This window comes from Schistocerca americana, chromosome 5 (genome assembly GCF_021461395.2).
Source record: "Schistocerca americana isolate TAMUIC-IGC-003095 chromosome 5, iqSchAmer2.1, whole genome shotgun sequence".
Classification (NCBI taxonomy): Eukaryota; Metazoa; Arthropoda; class Insecta; order Orthoptera; family Acrididae; genus Schistocerca; species Schistocerca americana.
The window spans coordinates 677,865,667-677,886,386 of NC_060123.1; the positions used below are offsets into that span (position 1 = coordinate 677,865,667).

The 20,720-nt window shown below is 39.0% G+C and overlaps 1 protein-coding gene across 3 annotated transcripts in view; it reads right to left on the minus strand.

The window, feature by feature from the left end:
• Positions 1 to 440: 440 nt before the first annotated feature.
• Positions 441 to 20,720, minus strand: part of LOC124615745 (thioredoxin domain-containing protein 12-like) — a 53,103-nt gene continuing 32,823 nt past the window's right edge. Inside the window, exons 1-3 of one of the 3 annotated variants that reach the window (XM_047143829.1) lie at positions 9,684 to 10,572; positions 892 to 1,035; positions 441 to 724 (exon numbers count right to left, since the gene is read on the minus strand). In XM_047143829.1, coding sequence (XP_046999785.1) covers positions 567 to 724; positions 892 to 1,035; positions 9,684 to 9,801 — 420 coding nt within the window. In that variant the 5' untranslated portion in view covers positions 9,802 to 10,572 and the 3' untranslated portion in view covers positions 441 to 566. Of the gene's footprint in view, positions 725 to 891; positions 1,036 to 9,683; positions 10,573 to 20,720 lie in introns of those variants that run through there. The other 2 variants (XM_047143828.1, XM_047143827.1) reach the window with 2 other exon arrangements.

Sequence of the window (20,720 nt, forward strand, 5' to 3'; positions counted from 1 at the left end):
TCTCAAGAGTTAGATAGAGAATTTTCATAACATTCAACACAAATCTATACATACATCCATCATATCTATTTCCCTGTTACTTCCTCTTCTGTTTGGTCTTTCCTATCTTACCTGTCATTATGATCTAGTGAAAGAGTCAGATTAAATTTAGACAACTAAAACATGTTATACTACTAAGTAGTCAGCACAACAGCAGTCTATCTGGGTATATAAAACACACGAAATTCAAAAACTAAGCACATCAATAAACCTGAGTGAGGCCTTTTAAAAGTAGAATTTATTTTTCACTCTGCGGCAAAGTGTCTGATGATATGAAAAAGTAGTTTTCAAGTCGTCATAAAATAGACTCGCAAATGTGTTCAGTTACATGTGGGAGACAATGTGAAGTTTAAAGAAAAGTTCAGAAAATTTCAAAATATATATATTTTAATGATACAAAATGACAAGAGAATTAACTACAATATTTTCACAAAACAGTGCATGAGTACCTAAATAATTCATAGAAATCTCAAGCTTCTGTGATAAATATATATAAGTGACTAGAAAAGAAGCATCATGCATCCTTCTTAAAGTTCTGTCGTGTCTTTTGATTTGAGTTTCTTTTTATATGCCCTCTGGACTTTCTTCATTGTAGTTATTATATTCGAAATATCAGAATAGAAATACTTATATGCTTCACTGCCTCCCTCATTATAAAACTCTGGCCTCACTTCACCATCTGGACCTGGCAAAATAATAACAATAACTATACAACACTATTTATGTTAAAACCAGTCAAAAATTACAAATTTAAGGATAATTTGCAGTACAGTTTTGTGGACAAATATCAATGTTATCACAACATATACATCAATTTCAGTCAGAGAGATGCAAGATATTTAATAAACTCACTCATGAAAATGATGCGTGGAATATATTCTCCATCTGGGGCAAATGAACTGCCTACCACTTTATCATCATCACCAACATTTACCATCACAAAATTGCTGCTCAATTCTTCTATTTCTTTGGACTCTGCAAACTGAGGTTTCAAAGCTGAAAACATAAAATATTGCTCACAAATGGACTTTGATTGCTTACATCAAAGCTAATACAATATTCAATACATTATTTACAACGTTAATTAATTGTTCATTTACTCACATATTATTTTACAATGACATTAGACTTATCAACTTTATACACTACTAGCAAACCAAACAATGCTTCGCAACTGCTAAATATGTATGGGACTGGGTATGCATCCTACTCTCCTTCTCCTTCTCTCCTCTCTTGCTGTCCATCACCTTCTCCACCCTCTCTCTGTCCAGCTCTTCCTCATCAACTACCCCCCACCACCACCTCATCCTCTCTCTGTCTATTCCCCCCCCCCCCCCTCCTCCTCTTTCCATCTCCTCTTCCCACCCCTCACAGACCTTGAGCCTTGTTTATCGTTATTCCCAACAAAGCCTTGACTAGGAACTGAAATAATTTACAATACATGGGTAAATCAGTTGGGAACATTGGTATATGGGGTACGAGAGACCTCTCCCGCAGCTGAGCTTGTGAGGCTAGAAGCTTCGATGAGTGTATTTCGCATAATTTTAATCTACAAATGGGCTGGATAACAAAGTTTTGGACTATTCAGACTCCATAGTAGTATTCTAATCATAAGTTGATAATCCAGAGATACAACTTTCCCATTCTCTATTAAAACTGACAGCAAGAAAGAAAACAAAACAGCACTTAGTTGTGTATTCAGTTTTTATTTATATGTAAGGAGAAAGTGTGTGTGTGTGTGTGTGTGTGTGTGTATGTGTACTTATACATATTTTAAATTAACTACTGTGCAAGAAAGAACACAAAAATGCACATTTTCAAAGCATAGTATGGCACAGCATTTTCTTTCTCATAATTGGTTTTAACAGAAAACCTGTACATTGTTGTTTAAAAATATATAGCCTAACGTTTTCCCTTTACACAATATACTGATATTTATATACCATACATATTTAAAACATATGTAGCCTCTGAAGCTATATCCAAATGAACGTAAAAATGTTAAGCAACAACTTGTCTTTATATAGTAGTATAGACTGAAACTTAATTAATAGTTAAACATGCACATGATCAACTAAAGGTCTGGATAATTCCAAAACTAATGTTATACTATTTATTCACATCTCATCATAACATGTTTATTCGCATCTCATAACATGTCACTGCACACACTGAACAAACAAAGCTGTTCAACTAACATTAGGACCGTTATTATACCCCTGCCTCATTTTAACAGAACCTTCCATCAGTTCTTGGTAGAACAACATTATAATAAATTAAAAGCACCAGTTTGCTTTTGTTCCTGCCTCATTCTTAGCACATTCATTTGTCTGTCTGCAATTCTGAGTCAGCATGCCTACACATTATAGGAGATACCAAGTTCATGACCATCACAGATCTAGGATACACAATTTTCCAATAACAGAGATTATACTCTAAAAGAGTGTTGCAGAATGACAGACACACATCATTTTTAAATTTTTATCAATCCTTATTATTTTTATTAATCACATATTTGTGACACTTAAGCAGTACTTTACAGTACGGTATCTCTTATTTAAAAGGCATGCATTTTTTAAAACACTGATGTTAGTTTTCTCTTTAAGCAATTTATTGTATAGTTTGATTACTTGGTAGAATTTATTGTTTTAATTTTTAAGTTTCATCAAAACACATTCATGAAAAAAGCTGTTAATATGATAAGTGCTAATGTTTTCTTACTGTGAATAACACTGGTTGTGTAGATGTACTCAGGATTTGCTGGTATAATCCCCAACTCTTTAAAGAGATTTTTACGAGTTCAATTATTGTTTTTATTTGACTGAGTAGCAATGAAAATTTAGATCCACAAGAAGAATAAAATACAGCTGTTCCACAAAATTTTGGGAGAACTGCCGGATGTTTGTAACTTCCTGCCACAATATTTCGGCGCAGTCTTCTGGGCATCTTCACATGACACTGGCAAAAACTCCCTGAGCTCTGGTATTTAAGGCCCCGCCAGCACATGCGTGGTGGATTCACTTGGCATTGCGCATGCGCTACTTTAGTGCATTCAATTCTGCTGCTCTGCGCGCCCTCCGTTGTGAAAACTCACTGCACCGATATCAATTCGATTATCTTCCTGCAGTTCCATCACAGAACTACGCCGCCTACAGAGGCCATGAAGTGTTTTGATGATTGGATTCCAGGCCAAATTCATTTGGAAACCACCGTCACGATTAATAAGAGACTGACTGTCAGACAGCCATATTTTCAAGGACTCATTAATAATAGAGCTCCAAAAGTTAGACATATGGGCAACAATTTTTCTCTCATTGTAATTCATGACACGACCAATGGAAATACAGTTTCGGCGATGGAAGACTTACAAGGCTGAAGAAGGTGAGTATGCCACTGATGTTCCACAATGCGATCCTGCACAGTACGCGTCGTTTGCATTATGTAAGATCTGCAGCATTCAAACAGAATCCTGTAAAAACCTGCCTTGCGCAGCTCTAGGTCATCTTTGACAGGTCTCAACAGTGACAAAATTTTTGCAAGAGGGCAAAAGATTGCTTTCACTTTATATTTTCTTAGTATTCTGCCTATTTGCGCTGAAATATTACCAATATATGGTAAATAGGCAGTCATTTTAGAGGCCTCTTTCTCTTCTTTGCTCCGTCATTTACAGGTCTGCAGTGCTCTCTCCACTTGCTGGGATGGAAATCCATTCTTCAGAAATACAGTCTGTAGGTGCTCCAGTTCTGTTTGGTGTCAGAGATGACGTGGCTCGGTGAAGCAATATCCTCAAAACACCCATTGTTTGTGCTGGATGGTGGAAACTAGCTGCTTGTAAGTAAAGGTCTGTGTGAGTGGGCTTTCTATATACCGAATGACCAAGTGTGCCATCGCTCTTACATCGCACCAAGACATCTAAAAATGGCAGGCAATCTTCCTTCTCCAACTCCATAGTAAATTTTATGTTTTTGTGTTTGGAGTTCAGATGTTGTAGACACTCTCGCAGACGATCCAAATCATGAGGCCAAACTATAAAAGTATCATCAACATATCGCCAAAATACTGTTGGTTTAAAGGGGTTGAGGCGAGTGCTTGCTCCTCAAAATCTTACATAAAAAGATTGGCCACCAGGGGAGGCAAATGACTCTCCATGGCGACATCGTCTGATTGCTCATAAAATTCGTTGTTAAATAAAAAATATGTAGAGGAGAGGGTGTGCTCAAATAGTGCTGTAATGCCAGTTGCAAATCTATTGCCTATGAGATGTAGTGAGTTCACAAGAGGTACATTTGTAAAAGTGAAACTATGTCAAAACTTATCAACAAGTCATAACTTTGCAGCTGCAATAACTTAAGTCTGCTGGTAAAATCACTAGAATTCTTTATGTGATGTGGACACTGCTCTACCATTGATTTGAGCAAAGACGCCAAATACTTTGCTAAGTCGTAAGTGGCTGCTCCAATATTACTCACAATTGGACGTAATGGCACATTATCCTTGTGGATCTTCGGCAATCCATATAGCCTAGGTGGAACTGAACTATTTGGTTTCAGTGTCTTAATTACCTCCTTTGGTAAGGAACTGTTAGTTAGAAGTTCTGCTGTTTTCCGCACAATGTGGGTAGTAGGATCCTTATCTATTTTGCAGTATGTTGAGTTGCTTAATAAAACATTGATCTTATTAATATATCCCTCCTGTAGCATTAAAACAGTAGCATTATCTTTGTCTGATTTAAGTACCACTGTATCCGGGGCTGCTCACAAGTTCCGGAGGGCTGCCCTCTTCATAGGCGAGGATAGATAAGGATCCTGCTACCCAAGTGGTGCAGAAAACAGAACTTCTAACTAACAGTTCCTTACCAAAGGAGGTAATTAAGACACTGAAACCAAATAGTTCAGTTCCACCTAGGCTATATGGATTGCTGAAGATCCACAAGGATAACGTGCCATTGCGTCCAATTGTGAGTAATACTGGAGCAGCCACTTACGACTTAGCAAAGTATTTGGCATCTTTGTTCAAACCAATGGTAGGAAAGTGTCCACATCACATAAAGAATTCTAGTGATTTTACCAGCAGACTTAAGTTATTGCAGCTGCAAAGTTATGACTTGTTGATCAGTTTTGACATAGTTTCACTTTTTACAAATGTACCTCTTGTGGACTCACTACATCTCATAGGCAATAGATTTGGAACTGACATTACAGCACTATTTGAGCACACCATCTCCTCTACATATTTTTTATTTAACAATGAGTTTTACGAGCAATCGGACAGTGATGCCAAGGGGAGTCCTTTGTCCCCACTGGTGGCCAATCTTTTGATGGAAGATTTTGAGGAGCAAGCACTCGCTTCAGCCGCTTTTAAACCAACAGTATTTTGGCGATATGTTGATGATAATTTAATAGTCTGGCCTCATGGTTTGGATAGTCTGCTAGAGTTCCTACAACATCTGAACTCCATACACGAAAACATAAAATTTACTTTGGAGATGGAGAATGAGGGTTGCCTGCCGTTTTTAGATGTCTTGGAGCGACGTAAGAGAAATAGCACACTTGGTCAACCAGTATACAGAAAGCCCACTCACACAGACCTTTACTTACAAGCAGCTAGTTTCCACCATCCAGCACAAACGAAGGGTGTTTTGAAGATATTGCTTCACCGAGCCCACATCATCTCTGACACCGATAGTTTGCAAACAGAACTGGAGCACCTGCAGACTGTATTTCTGAAGAATGGGTATTCATTCCAGGAAGTGGAGAGAGTGCTGCAGACCTGTAAATGACGGAGCAAAGAAGAGGAAGAGGCTTTTAAAACGATTGCCTATTTACCATACATTGGTAATATTTCAGTGCAAATAGGCAGAATACTAAGAAAATATAAAGTGAAAGCAATCTTTCATCCTCCTGCAAAAATGTTGTCACTGTTGGGATCTGTCAAAGATGACCTAGAGCTGTGCAAGGCTGATGTTTACAGGATTCTGTGTGAATGTGGCAAATCTTAGGTAGGGCAAATGATGCATACCTTGCAGGATCACATTGTGGAACATCAGCGGCATACTCACCTTCTTCAGCCTTGTAAGACTGTCATCGCCGAACACTGTATTTCCACTGGTCATGTCATGAATTACAATGAGACAAAAATTGTGGCCCATATGTCTAACTTTTGGAGTTCTATTATTAATGAGTCCTTGGAAATATGGCTGTCTGACAGTCTCTTATTAATCGTGACGGTGGTTTCCAAATGAATTTGGCCTGGAATCCAATCATCGAAAACTTCATGGCCTCTGTAGCCGGCGTAGTTCTGTGACGGAACTGCAGGAAGATAATCGAATTGATATCAGAACAGTGAGTTTTCACAACGGAGGGCGCGCAGCGCAGCAGAATTGAATGCGCTCAAGTAGCGCATGTGCATCGCCATGTGAATCCACCAAGCATGTGCCGGCGGGGCCTTAAATACCAGAGCTCAGGGAGTTTTTGCCAGTATCATCTGAAGATGGCCAGAAGATACTGCACCGAAATATTGTGGCAGGAAGTTACAAACATCCAGTAGTTCTTCCAAAATTTTGTGGAACAATATGTATGCTGTGAAAGTTTTAAATCTCACATAAAATACAGATGTTTACAAAGGTAGACACAATTCAATAAGTTTAATCATCTTCACTACTAACACTTATAAGATCAAATATCTACTGCATAAAAACTGATACCATAATAAATAAAATTATGAGCAGATACTCAAAGACTTTTTAGTCACTACTTGACTTAACATTGAGGTTAACTGAAATACGAGAGCCACTTATATGAAAACTTGAAATCTGCAATAACAATGCAATATATTACAACAGTACGATGACAGAAATTATGTGAATAATCCTACATGAGGCACCAAAATGAAAATGTACTGCCATAACAGTTGTACTGTAAAGTTGTACGTCTAACTGGGATTCGTGTGAAACAAGACCAATAACATTATTCCAAATATATATGGATGAAAGGACTTATTTGTGAGAATTATCACATGTGATGAAACCAGAGGCCACAATTAGGAAATGGAAGTAAAGTCAGTGCAAGCAATGAACGGCATCAACCATATTCACCAAAGTCAAGGAAGTTTAAGAGACAACTTGCAGCCAGGACTATAATCACTCTCCTTTACAATAATGAAAGCTTCACATTGGAGCAACACATGCACAGAGAGCTCACAGTCTCTGTGCATCATTTGCATATACCTGGAAAACAATCTTCATCCTCAAATCAAATAAAAGTGATTTGGATTACTGTCCAGTAGGGTCATCATATAGAAAAAAAACATTCAGGGCCTAGTATACTCATGCAGCAGTTGCAACAAAATATGATTCCAGCTTAAAGTAATTTCCTCACATACCTACCAAATTTTAAACAAATCAAATGTCTGGGGCCCTATAAGGGGTAGGTTCAGCACTACTTCTCGATGAAGGCATACTGTACAGTGAATGAGTGGTTCCACATATATCAAAATATTAATGCAGAATTCACGTACCTTTTAAATATCTGAGAATTTGATTTGTGTGTGTGTGTTGTGGTAAAGGGTGGGGAGGGGTCATTGAGAAATCTACCTCATCCCACACGACTCCATACACCTGCAACAGCCCTGCACGACACACAAGACAATGAAGATCTGGGACTCACTGCCAGCACCCACAAGAGTTAAGTTTCCCAGATGACTCCACTCCCAGTGGCCTTAGAGATCCAGCTGATTCTGGACATCTATCACCACTCCAATACCCTGACAGGGATGGCACAACATGTTACTTTCTGCCCTTGTGTTCTGCTACAGAATGCATCCCAATTAGAATATAATTTACACAAAGTAATGGGTAACAAGAAACTGCCCCATACCATAAGTTGTATATCTGTAACATACCAGTGGTAACATTCTCACATCTGAAGAATCATGTAAGTTAATTCTTTAGCCTATAGAGTGCCTTAAGGCAACAGCCAACTATCTCTGAACTTCACTTGTAGCTAAGCTGCACCAACGTCTACATTTTTCCACATGTATGCATGTTATTGGAAACTGGATATTATGTGGCTAAATGATAATTTCTTTTGCACATATTGGGACACTTTTGGGACTAGTTTTTGTTAACTGGCATCTAGCTTTCAGCCATTATATATTTTGTACATGTAATAAAGTGTATTTACACTGCAGATAACTGCTTTTCTCTTCTTTCCCTACTCCTGAGAAATTAACCCCATTTAGGAGCTAATGTTCAATATCCAACAGAAGCTCTTTCTGTTGTTAATAGCGATTCTGTTAAGTCACACCTCTATATTTCATTACAAAATTAAATAAAAACTAATGTAATTAAAAATACTGCACCAAGTCACAGTGCTATGAGAAAAAATAAAAATAGATATAACTGTCAGCATAGCATATACAGGGTGTGACAAAAAGGTACGGCCAAACTTTCAGGAAACATTCCTCACACACAAAGAATGAAAATATGTTATGTGGACATATGTCCGGAAATGCTTACTTTCCATGTTATAGCTCATTTTGTTACTTCTCTTCAAATCACATTAATCATGAAATGGAAACACACAGCAACAGAACGTACCAGCGTGACTTCAAACACTTTGTTACAGGAAATGTTCAAAGTGTCCTCCATTAGCGAGGATACTTGCATCCACCCTCCGTCGCATGGAATCCCTGATCCGCTGATGCAGCCCTGGAGAATGGCATATTGTATCACAGCCGTCCACAATACGAGCACGAAGAGTCTCTACATTTGGTACCGGGGTTGAGTAGACAAGAGCTTTCAAATGCCCCCATAAATGAAAGTCAAGAGGGTTGAGGTCAGGAGAGTGTGGAGGCCATGGAATTGGTCCACCTCTACCAACCCATCGGTCACCGAAGCGTACGAACACTTTGACTGAAATGTGCAGGAGCTCCATCGTGCATGAACCACATGTTGTGTTGTACTTGTAAAGGCACATGTTCTAGCACCACAGGTAGAGTATCCCGTACGAAATCACGATAACATGCTCCATTGAGCATAGGTGGACGAAACTAAAATGAGCTCTAACATGGAAATTAAGCATTTCCGGACACATGTCCACATAACATCTTTTCTTTATTTGTGTGTGAGGAATGTTTCCTGAAAGTTTGGCCATACCTTTTTGTAACACCCTGTATAATGACACACAAAAAATACTGTAACCATAAAGTTAACAACATTAACTTACAAACTGAACCCTTGCAATACGTATTATGCAACAAAAATAGTGTGCACAAAAAATTAATGTTATTAAAAGTTACATATACACGGTGTGCCATTTATCTTGCTCACCCAAAATAACTTTTTCTAATGTGTTGAATGAAAAATTGTTTCAACCAATGTTTTTTAGCAACACTGGGTAGTTCTTGCTGAGTTTTTATGTTTTATGCCTCTCCACAGGTGTAGAAGATTTAGGGTAGAGGTTAAATTTTTTAAATGGAACCATGTACATTTTATTCAAGAATACACTTATCCCCTCCAAGAGCTACTCAGAAATGTATCACATTGTATCATTTCTGTCAATAAAAGGTAATATGCAAACTATACAGAGCACACAGGTTGTGAAGAAACTGAGCTGTCTACTGCCTTGGTTGTACACATTACATACCTGTTGTAGTGCTGCAGTAGAGGTGTGGGTTCATGTCAGCACAGGTACTCTTCTCTCCCCCACGCACCTCATTTGTTGTTGGTTTAGTGTATAGTACACTGCAAACCAGTGTTGTCATGCATCAGAGTAACTTAGTAGCTGCTCTGGCGGTAGTACACATTGTGAATACAGTTTTTGTTGTGTAAAGGTGTATGATGCACACGCATACTGATAAGGTAGAAATGCTGCTCATCTACGGAGGAAATACGTTCATAAGAAATGATTTAGTAACTTGCATTTTTACGTTCACTACTGTTACAGAACATTGTGATTATTATGTTATTACGTCTATGTTGCACACTACTGTACATACCTGAACTGTAATTTGCTGTGGGCAGGCAAAATTCTTTTCAGGCACAAATACTATACAGCAGATGACTCCCTGACAACCCATCGCCTTCTTGCTGAACGTTCAATGATCTCATTTATCATCTACGTAAAACAGGAAGCTTAAATACAAGTTCTAAAAACTGTTTTAGAACTTGAACAGACAAAGCTGTTAAGTCGCTGTGCTCGCTGCTGCAGATGTGAATCCTCAAGTCAGCACATGATGAATTCAACATGAAGTAGTTGTTTTGAAAATAAGTGCACATCACATTCTTCAATGCCATAAGTTTCATCCTTACTATGTTCATTTACACCAAGAACTTCATGGAAATGACTTCAACAATAGGGATCAATTTTGTCAGTGGGCTCACAACAACTTCTGACTGATCCTACTTTCTTCTCAGATGTTCTTTTTAGTGACAAGGCATCATTCTCCATCACCACCCCGATAGCTGAATGGTCAGCATGACGAATTGCCGTCCTAAGGGCCTGGGTTCAATTCCTGGCTGGGTCGGGGATTTTCTCTACTCAGGGACTGAGTGTTGTGTAGTCTTCATCATCGTTTCACCCCATCCGGCGAGCAGGTCACCCATTGTGGCATTTAACGTAATAAGACCTGCACCAAGGCGGCCGGACCTGCACCGCAAGGGGCCTCCCGGCCAAACGCTCATTTCCATTTTCCATTCTCCAACAAAGGAATTTCCAATATGAGGATTTCCAATATGAGGAATTCCAACAAAGGAATTTCCAATATGAGGAATTCCAACAAAGGAATTGCCAACATGAGAAATGTGCATTATTGCTCCATCAAGAATCCATGACAGCTCTGACAGGTAGAGCTTCAATGTCCATGGAACATTAATGTTTGGTGCAGAATTAGTGGGTATACTGTTATTGGAACTTTCTTTGTGAATGACAACTAATATGGCAGACAATATGCCTGATTTTTTAAGACACATTTTTCCTGCTCTTTTAGACACCAAACCTCTAAATCAGAGTATGATCATGTGGTATCAGCACAATGGATGCCCTGCACATAATGCCTTATGAGCACAACAAATTCTGGACTGTACACACCCTCGTACGTGGATTGGACATATTGGGCCAATTAAATGGTTGCCCCATCTCTGGACCTTAAACCACTGGATTTTTTTTTCTGTGATTGGCAGTTAAGGATGCTGTCTACCTAAATGTTCCAACAACACCAGAAGACATGCAGCAACATAATACTGATGATTGTACAGCCACCACAGAAGAAGCAGTAGCACAATGTAGGGCATCCTTCATCTACAGAGTGACCCTGTGTATGAATGCCAATGGTCACTATTTTGAGCATGCACTGTAAACGCTGTTTTACATGTAATGATAGTATCACAGTAAAAGTTACTGAAAGGGCAATGTTACTTCCACATTGTTGTAAGTACTGTAATACAGTAATGTACAATATCAAGACCCAATTACTCTACAGTGCAGTACTGTTGCATTCATTGTTTATTGGTAATTTGTAAAATGTTCAAATGTCCCTTGAAAAGGTTAAGTGATTTAGTTAATGAAATGCACTGAAGTGATACTTAAATTAGAGAAGTTATGTATTGTTTACCATTTCCTTAATACTAGTTTTTTGGATAAAATGGTACAGTGTGATACATTTTTGAATAGCCTTGGAGAGGGAGAGTCGATTGTGAAATAAAATGTTCATGGTTGTACTAAAAAATTTAACCTCTACCCCATATCGCCTATATCTGTGGAGTTACATAAAATATATACCCTCAGCAAGAACTACCCAATGATGTTAAAAAACATTGGTTGAAACAATTTTTCATTCAACATATTAGAAAAAAGTTATTTTGGGTGAGCAAGATATATGTGATATTGCATAAGAATACATAACTTGCTCTGCACTATACACAACAATTAGATATGGGTGAGCAAGATATATGACACACCCCATATATGAATACAGAACACACAGTACACTTGGTCTGTGCTATACACAAAATTAGATCCAAATTTTTTTACAAGTCATATTCCTCATCTTCATTTATAATTTCAATCATCCATAATGAATACAGAATTTGTGAGGAGATGCGACCTATCTTGTATGCCTAAATGCCCACCTACCCCAGTTTGCACTAAAGGGATAGTCAACCATTTGGTTGACACTTAAATATTATACTAAAGAAAACTCTGTCCGAACAGGCCATGAAGGCCCAACAGTACCAACCAGCCACCGATTCATCGTTAGCCCACAAGCATCACTGGATGCATATATGGAAGGGCATATGGTCAGCACATCACTCTCCTGGCAATATGGCAGTTTACAAGATCAGAGCCGCTACTTCTTAATCAAGTAGCTCCTCAGTTTTCCTCACAAGAGATGAGTGCACCCTGCTTGCCAACAGTAGTCAGCAAACTGGATGGTCACCTATCCAAGTGCTAGCCCACCCCAACAGCACTTAACTTCACTGATCAGATGGGAACCGGTGTTACCACTGTGGCTAGACCGTTGCAAATATTATACTAGTATGGGGTAATTATTAGACTAGCATGTACGTGATGAATCAGATTGCAGTACTGCGACATTAAAAAGGAAGGGAAGGTTGGAGTTAGACATACTTTTCAAAATGAAGTCATGAGAACTGGAGCACTACCTAATTTGGCTAAAACCACAGAAAAATGGAATAAAGATGGTAGCATAGGAATAAGGGCAGTAATCGCATTGGGAATGATGTAGTTACTGTCACAATCAGTTCACTACAGATCTAGTAGATTAATAAATTTAAAAAAAGAGCAAGAAAAAAGCATAGAAAGTATCACATGAAAATATAAAAGGAAGGAAGCGGTTTTTTTTAATGTGTTTGTACAGAGAAGTGTGGCTCAGTGATTAAGTGAGACTCTGGATCCAAAATCTGTTGCTCAATACCCAGTTAGTTCAATGATTTTTATCAGTCATTAGTGTGAAAAGTACCAAACTGCACTGTGGTTCAGAATCCACATCAAACTGTACACCCCCCCCCATACTGGCTGGATAAGTCAGTTCAGAGATTGCAAGAAGGTAAGAAAAAGAGCATTGTCTAGTAACACACTGCAACACCTTCAGGTTTGTGATTTTAGATTGTCCTGGCATATAATTATTTTGTACCCCTCACTGCTATTCAACCATATGGCATCATTCAGATGGCGCAAAATTTCGACAAACTGACTTGTTCCACTCCCCGATTAATTCTGTTGAGCACCTTCTTAACATCCCCTCCTCCTTGCTGTCAATCATGGGCTGGCATTGTGTGGGCACAGCTCAAATGTAAGATTGAGGAGGGAAGTACATGGCGGGATTTGAACTGCATTCCTGAGTCCCTGTGTCGCTACTACCATGCCAGTGTGGGAAAATGTATGTAGGGCAGATGAACCATACTGCATAAGAAAGACGCACAGAGTATAAGCATCACAAGGATAAAGAACAATCAACAAAGTCAACTGTTACAGAATACTGTATCTCTAAAAGACATAGTGTGACTTATGATGACATCAACCTGTTACAACAAGCTACCACATTCTGTGATTACATCTAACAATAATCTTTATAGATTCAGGTAAACAATGAATTTGTAAACAAAGACAGTGATTCCCAACTATGTAAGGCTTTGGATCCAGCCTTGAGTATACTCAAAGCACAATTGCAATATATGGGAAAATCAATGCAAGTCCTGATAACTGAAGAGCTGATAATGCACCATCCAGTGAAAAGTATGCACCAAAGGTAAAATATAAAATGGAATGCTCAATCACCCTGTTATTCTCTCTCTCACTCATAATGACACTTCAGAAAATGAATCCCTCAAGGCAATTTGTGATTAAAGTACACAAACAACAACTATTAAATAATTTAAATAACATAATTACAAACTACGTAGGAAAATTAATCCAACAGCAATAGAGTGTTTTTTTAAAACTGTCAAGGGACAAGAGTGGCAGGATGTTTATAGTGCCAATAACATAGATGATAAATACAATGCTTTCTCATGGTCTTTGAGAGTTGTTTTCCATTAGAACATTCTAAATGGGGTACTAGCAGTAATGGGCAGCACGGGTAGCTGACTAGTGGGATAAGGGTATCATGTAGAACAAAGTGGGAATTATATCAAAATGTTAGAAGTAGTCACAATCAAGCTACAGTAGCCCATTACAAAAAGTATGTAACATGCTTAAAAATGTTATTAGGAAGGCAAAGAGTATGTGGTATGCAAATAGAATAGCTAATTCACAGGATAAAATTAAAACCATATAGTCAGTTGTGAAGGAAGTGTCTGGTCAGCAGCACAAGGTCGACGATATAAAGTTAGTTCGCAGTAAAAATATTTCTGTTACTGATAAATCAGATATATGTACAGTATTTAACAATCATTTTCTGAACATTGCTGGTGAATTAAATAAAAATTTGGCTTCTACAGGAAATCATACAAATTACTTGGCAAATGCCTTTCCGAAATTGATGTCTGAAATACTTCTCTGTGATACAGATGAGGGAGATTGAGTCAATACTTAAATCACTGAAGACTAAGGACTCTCATGGTTATGTACAGTATTTAACAATCACGATTATGATGGAGTGTCTAGCAGAATATTAAAGTCCTGTGCTGCACATGTTAGCCCTGTATTTAGGCATATTTGTAATTTTTCCTTTAGGAATGGTCAGTTTCCTGAGTGATTAAAGTACTCAGTAGTAAAGCCACATTATAAAAAGGGAGAAAGGGATAATGTAGATAATTTTAGACCTATTTCTATGCCATCAGCGTTTGCAAAAGTTATTGAAAATGCTGTGTATGTAAGGATAATTGATCATTTTATATCATACGATTTCCTATCAAATGTACAGTTCAGCTTTAGAAGTCGTTTCACAACTGAAAATGCTATATTCTCTTTTCTCTGTGAGGTACTGGATGTGCTAAACAAAAAGTTTCGAACTCTTGCCATATTTTTTGATTTAACTAAGGCATTTGATTGTGTTGATCACAAAATATTGCTACAGAAGTTGGACCATTATGGAATACGGGGAGTAGCTCACAATTGGTTCACCTCTTACTTTAGTAACAGGCAGCAAAAGGTCATTATTCGCAATGTTGATAACGGCTGTGATGTGGGATCTGAGTGGGGTACTGTCAAGTGAGCGGTTCCCCAGGGATCAGTGTTGGGGCCACTCCCGTTCCTTATTTATATAAATGATATGCCTTCTAGTATTACAGGTAACTGTAAAATATTTATGTTTGCTGATGACACTAACTTGGTAGTAAAGGATGTTGTGTGCAACATTGGCACGGTTTTAAATAGTGCAGCACATGGCCTCAGTTCATGGTTTGTAAAAAATAAACTAATGTTACATCACAGTAAGACTCAGTTTTTGCAGTTTCTAACACGCAATTCAACAAAACCTGACATTTTAGTTTCACAGAACGAGCATATGATTAGTGAAACTGAACAGTTCAAATTTCTAGGTGTTCAGATAGATAGTATGCTGTTGTGGAAAGCCCATGTTCAAGATTTTGTTCAAAGACTTAATACTGCCATTTTTACTATTCGAACAGTATCAGAAGTGAGTGATACTTTGACACAAAAATTAGTCTACTTTGCTTATTTTCATTTGCTTATGTCGTATGTTATTATATTTTGGGGTAACTCTTCCCATTCTTCAGGGATATTTACGGCTTAGAAATGGGCGGTTTGGGCAATAAGTGGCTTGAGTTCACGAACCTCTTGTCGACCTCTGTTCATGAGTCTAGGTATTTTGACATTTGCCTCTCAATATGTATATTCCTTATTGTCATTTCTTGTTACCAATATTAGTTTATTCCCAAGAATAAGCAGCTCGGTTAATACTCGGCAGGAATCAAACCTGCATTTGGATCGGACTTCCTTAACTCTAGTGCAAAAAGGTGTGCAGTATACTGCTGCATCCACTTTCAAGAAGCTGCCACTGGAATTCAAAAATATTAGCAGTAATCCACGCGCTTTCAAATCGAAACTGAAGAGTTTCCTCATGGGTCACTCCTATTCTGTCGTGGAGTTCCTGATTCTTATTGTATCGCTGATAGTGTTTACTTAAACTTATGGACTGACTTTTTTCAGGTTCATGAACATTTATTTTTATACTTTTATGTTGTAATTTCATGTTCCATGACCTTGGAGATTTACACTTGACATGTAAATAAAAAAAATAAAAAACAACATCTAAAATAATGTAACAGAGAACAGGACTTGGCACATAAATTGGAAAATGAAATGTGACTCAATTATCCTGGAAACATAATGAAATCTTCAACCTAAGAAATTATTGAGAATGTTGGACATCACACAGAATCTTCATCTATTTAAAAAAACAAACCTTCACATTTGATTCACCATTCACTGTCTCCTAAAATGGAGGGAAGAGGACAGATCAGTTTTCCACAGCCCTCGCAGCTTGGCACAAAACACATTCAGTTAAAATGGAGTGTACAGATATCTGTACACCATATGCACTGCATACTGGTGGATTCTCCAGTGAGAGAAGGAATCCATGTGTCTGAGGACAGCTCCCCACCCGAATGTGCGTTATGAGTACTTCCTCTCACCCCAGTGCCAGGAGGAGGAACTCCATTGCTATTGTCATTGGTTTCACTGACTGCAGGTTATTGTTTCTCAGTCATAAACTTAGACGCATTATCTTATGCTTCAACAGTGAGGTACTTGCATGTACACATGCAGTGCATTCGGAAACTGAGTTTTCTGAGCAGGCATTCTAAGCTCCTTCATTACCCTGAATTCCAAAATGCCCTGGTACTCAACAGAATAATTCCTTGTCCTGTCTCTGTAAGTGGAAAAAGGTGTTGTGGATCAGCTGAATATGCTTTTATGCTGTGTACATGTGATGTATAGCCTGAAGTGAACTTAGGGAGCCTATGCAGATGAGGAATTTTGTACCAGGAAGACACAGCATCTGCTTCTGCACCCTCAAGGTCACATGTAATTCAGCATCACACACTGTGAATGTATCAGGTAACCAAATCTTGAGAATGGAAATAATACAGTACAGCCAATGGAATTCCACTGTTTATACCATCAGAGTAAACTACAACACAGTCATTGTGCTCAGATAAAATTCTGTAAAACACTGATTAAGAATTATTATGTACACTGATAAATCTAAAATAATTGCAGATATCAGATATCATTAAACAGGACAGCAAATGATTCCAATCTCAATGAAGCACAGAAATACCGGACTAAGAGCCACTAGGTCTCCTACTCATGAATTCCAAATGGCCTCATTGCTCTCAGTCTACTTCCAAGTAGTCGCTCCATTGGAGGATGATGTCGATAACTGTGGGGTTGGGAGGAGGATGTGTACATGGTGCATCATGAGACTCTGCATCAGGTGAGGAGAGGTGGCTCACCAGCCTCAACAAAGAGACTAGGAATCAGACTTGTCCTGCATACTCCTGTTGCCAATCCAGTCCCCTCTGGGGAACAGCTTCGATGATTTTCAGTTAAGATGGCCTATCTGAGCCACAAACTGTGCATTCATAGTCACGGCAGTATCACACAAACACCCTGTAAAACTGGAGCAGATGTGTTCAGTCTAATCCCCATGACCTGTGGCTGAGTCATTTTAAAATATTCAATGCCTTTAGGCCTTTCGCCTTTATATGCTTCAGACATGGTAACCATGTCACCCACTCTTCAAATGTGTGAAACAGAAACCTCACAGAACTTGAGAACATTGTCCCTCATTTTAAGAACAGGCATGTTAAAAGGACAGGTATGTTAAAAGAACAAGACAATTAAAATAAACAAAACTACATTTCTCTGAGAAAAATTTAAAACTTGTGCTATCTGTCCACTGCTCAAAGTGTCTTATCATTAGCTGCACCTGGCGAGTGGTTGTTACAAGGTTGGAGAAGGAACAGAATATGGTAACACCACCCACAAACAATGAACACTGAACAGGAGACTTAACTGTGGATGTAATACTGCTGATGGCAATAGCAAACCGGATTACACTCCCTGAAGGACATCATTCTCTCACTCGAATCACTTGGAAAGAGCATCATCAATGTCATATCTAAAATATCGCCTTGAAAGGAAGAACTATATGAATATATGTAATCACCTAAGAATTTGATGTGTTTCCAAGTAGTGTCATAGGCACTCTCACGACTAAAGAAGATGATATCTATCAAGTGCTGTATGCATAGAAAAGACTGTTGTATTTCCACGTCCATCAGGGTGAGGTTGTCGAGGGTTGAATGATACCTCGCAAACCAAACTCAGATTGACCAAGTAGTTCCGACAATCCTATGATGTAAATCAGACAATGGTTGACCACCCATTCTATCACCTTTCCTATTCAGGTCATGAGGGCAATGGTATGATAACTACTGGGCAACGTGTGGTCCTCCCCTGGTTTCAGAAGGACACTTGCCTCTTTCCGAGAATCAGGAAAATCCTCCATCAACAAAATTTTATTTAAAATGGATAGGAGGATTTCCTTTGAATAATGTTTGAGGTACTGTAACATGCTGTACAGGATTTGATTGTTACCTAGTACAGGCTCCTTGATTGGAGACAATGCACACTCAAGCTCCCACACAGAAATGGGGCAATTTTAGTCCTTGGTGGTGTTGGAATGGAAATTCCAACCACCCCTCTACATTAGTGCCAGATGGCAGTGGAAAGCTGGATCCTGGTCTACAGTGGCAGTGATACTGAGTTACTCTGCCATTGCCTGTGTGATGTTCCCATGTGTACAATGGAGACAACAGTACAACAGTTATAAGTATCTGAAACATTTGTAAGATACGTTCCTTGCAGCATCCCATTTCTTTGAAAAGCTAGTGCCATGTCCTCTTCTTGCTCTCTTTAATTTCCCTTTGTTCCGTTGCCCTTGTGACCTGAAAGGCTGTGAGGATCGTAGCAGATGTTTGGTATTTGAACTGCTGCAAAGCCACATATCTAACCTCATCATTTCCACATGGGACATGTCGCCTCTACAGTTGGTTTGCAGACTTTGGGATACATGCACCTGCAGCAAGGTGGATCATGCTGGTAATGTGATCGACCCAGTACTGCCTGCTATCTCAGCGTTCAAGCACAGCTAGTTGGCTGTGCAGTATCAAGTTTGCTCTGCTGAGCATCCACTGTGGTGGCTACCTTTCAGGGATAGCTCTGTATGAAAGGTGGGATTGGAAAGTGGTCACTTGAATGAAAGACACCAGACTACCTGAGTTAACAAGACATAGCTCTTCTGACACAATGAGGCTTTTGGCAACTCATCCCCTGGGGCAGGCTGATTTAGATCCCTCTAGCACATTGTGTGCATTAAAATCTCCTTCTTGTAGGAATGGTTGGGGGAGCTGTGAAATCATGTAAAAGAAAAGCCACTCTAACAAAAATTTCATTGGTGACAGATACACATTATAAACTGTAATATCGAATGGGATGTGCATGTCAGTAGCAACTGAATTAATAGCTGTTCTGAAAGGGGCAGATGTTGAGGACAAGTGTCAGTGTACAAAGACAGCTACTACTTCTTTAACCCTGTCCTCACTCAGGTCGTCTTTTTGGTGCAGGCCACATCCTGAGCAAGGTGTATCACTATGTTTAAAGTGTGTTTCCTGTAGACAGTTTCACCTCCTCCACATGTGTTCTGAACCCACTCATGTTTATTGTGGGGTACACCTCCTTCAATTCAGCATGTGGTTTGCATTTAGTCACCTACAATTTGTGGATTTTTTTTTAACATCTTGCACTCCCTGCTCCACACTGGATGTTGACATGAGCAATTGAAATTGAAGTCAGGGGAGGTACATGTAGTTCCTTCAACAAGGGCAGCCAGGAGTTGGAAAGTATGGTCTGGCTTTTAGCCTTAAATATCCACCTTTAATATCATCTGGCAGAATTGGCAAACTGAATATCATGCAAGCGATCCCAATTTTTCCAGTGTTTCATTCACACAATGCATTACATTTTACACTTCAATGACCCATTCTTCAGCCCAGTCCTCCTCAAGCTCTGCAGTATCCACATGCATGACGTCAATGCAAGTTACTAGTCCTCGATTGTAGTTAAAGGTATGGTGCAGTTCAATGCAATAGCTTACTTACCCACATGTTTTGACTTCAGGAGCTGGGTGCCTTGCTGTGATGTTGCTGTTTTAACCAGTAATGTTCCAATAAGTAGTCGGTTAACAGTTTGTTGGATTCCACTCAATGCACGGAGCCCTTTCTGTATATACCCCCCTCTCTTAGCATCACAAGAAAGACATTTTGAGATGATGGGCATGCCCTGTTATGAATTATTGACTTAACCTTAGATGAAACCCACTCAGGAGGACTACCCTTCCACACTCTGTAGAATGGGTGTTGTTACTGCCCAATGGACTATCCAAGCCATCAGAATCTAGTGTTTAAGAAGTTGTAGTTGCTAGGGTGTTCCCATGACCAGCTAAGGAAACAAACAATCCACCCAAATAAAGCCACACTTGCTTTATACAACTGCGGCATAGCAGGATCCCAAAAGTCGCCCACTAGTGACTGTTCTGCCTCAACAGTAATCCAGAACATCCTAGCACATCTTGAGGTTGCCTTAAAAAAACAGAGGCTTGTACCACCATCATGATCTGGGTGGTTAAGACAAGAT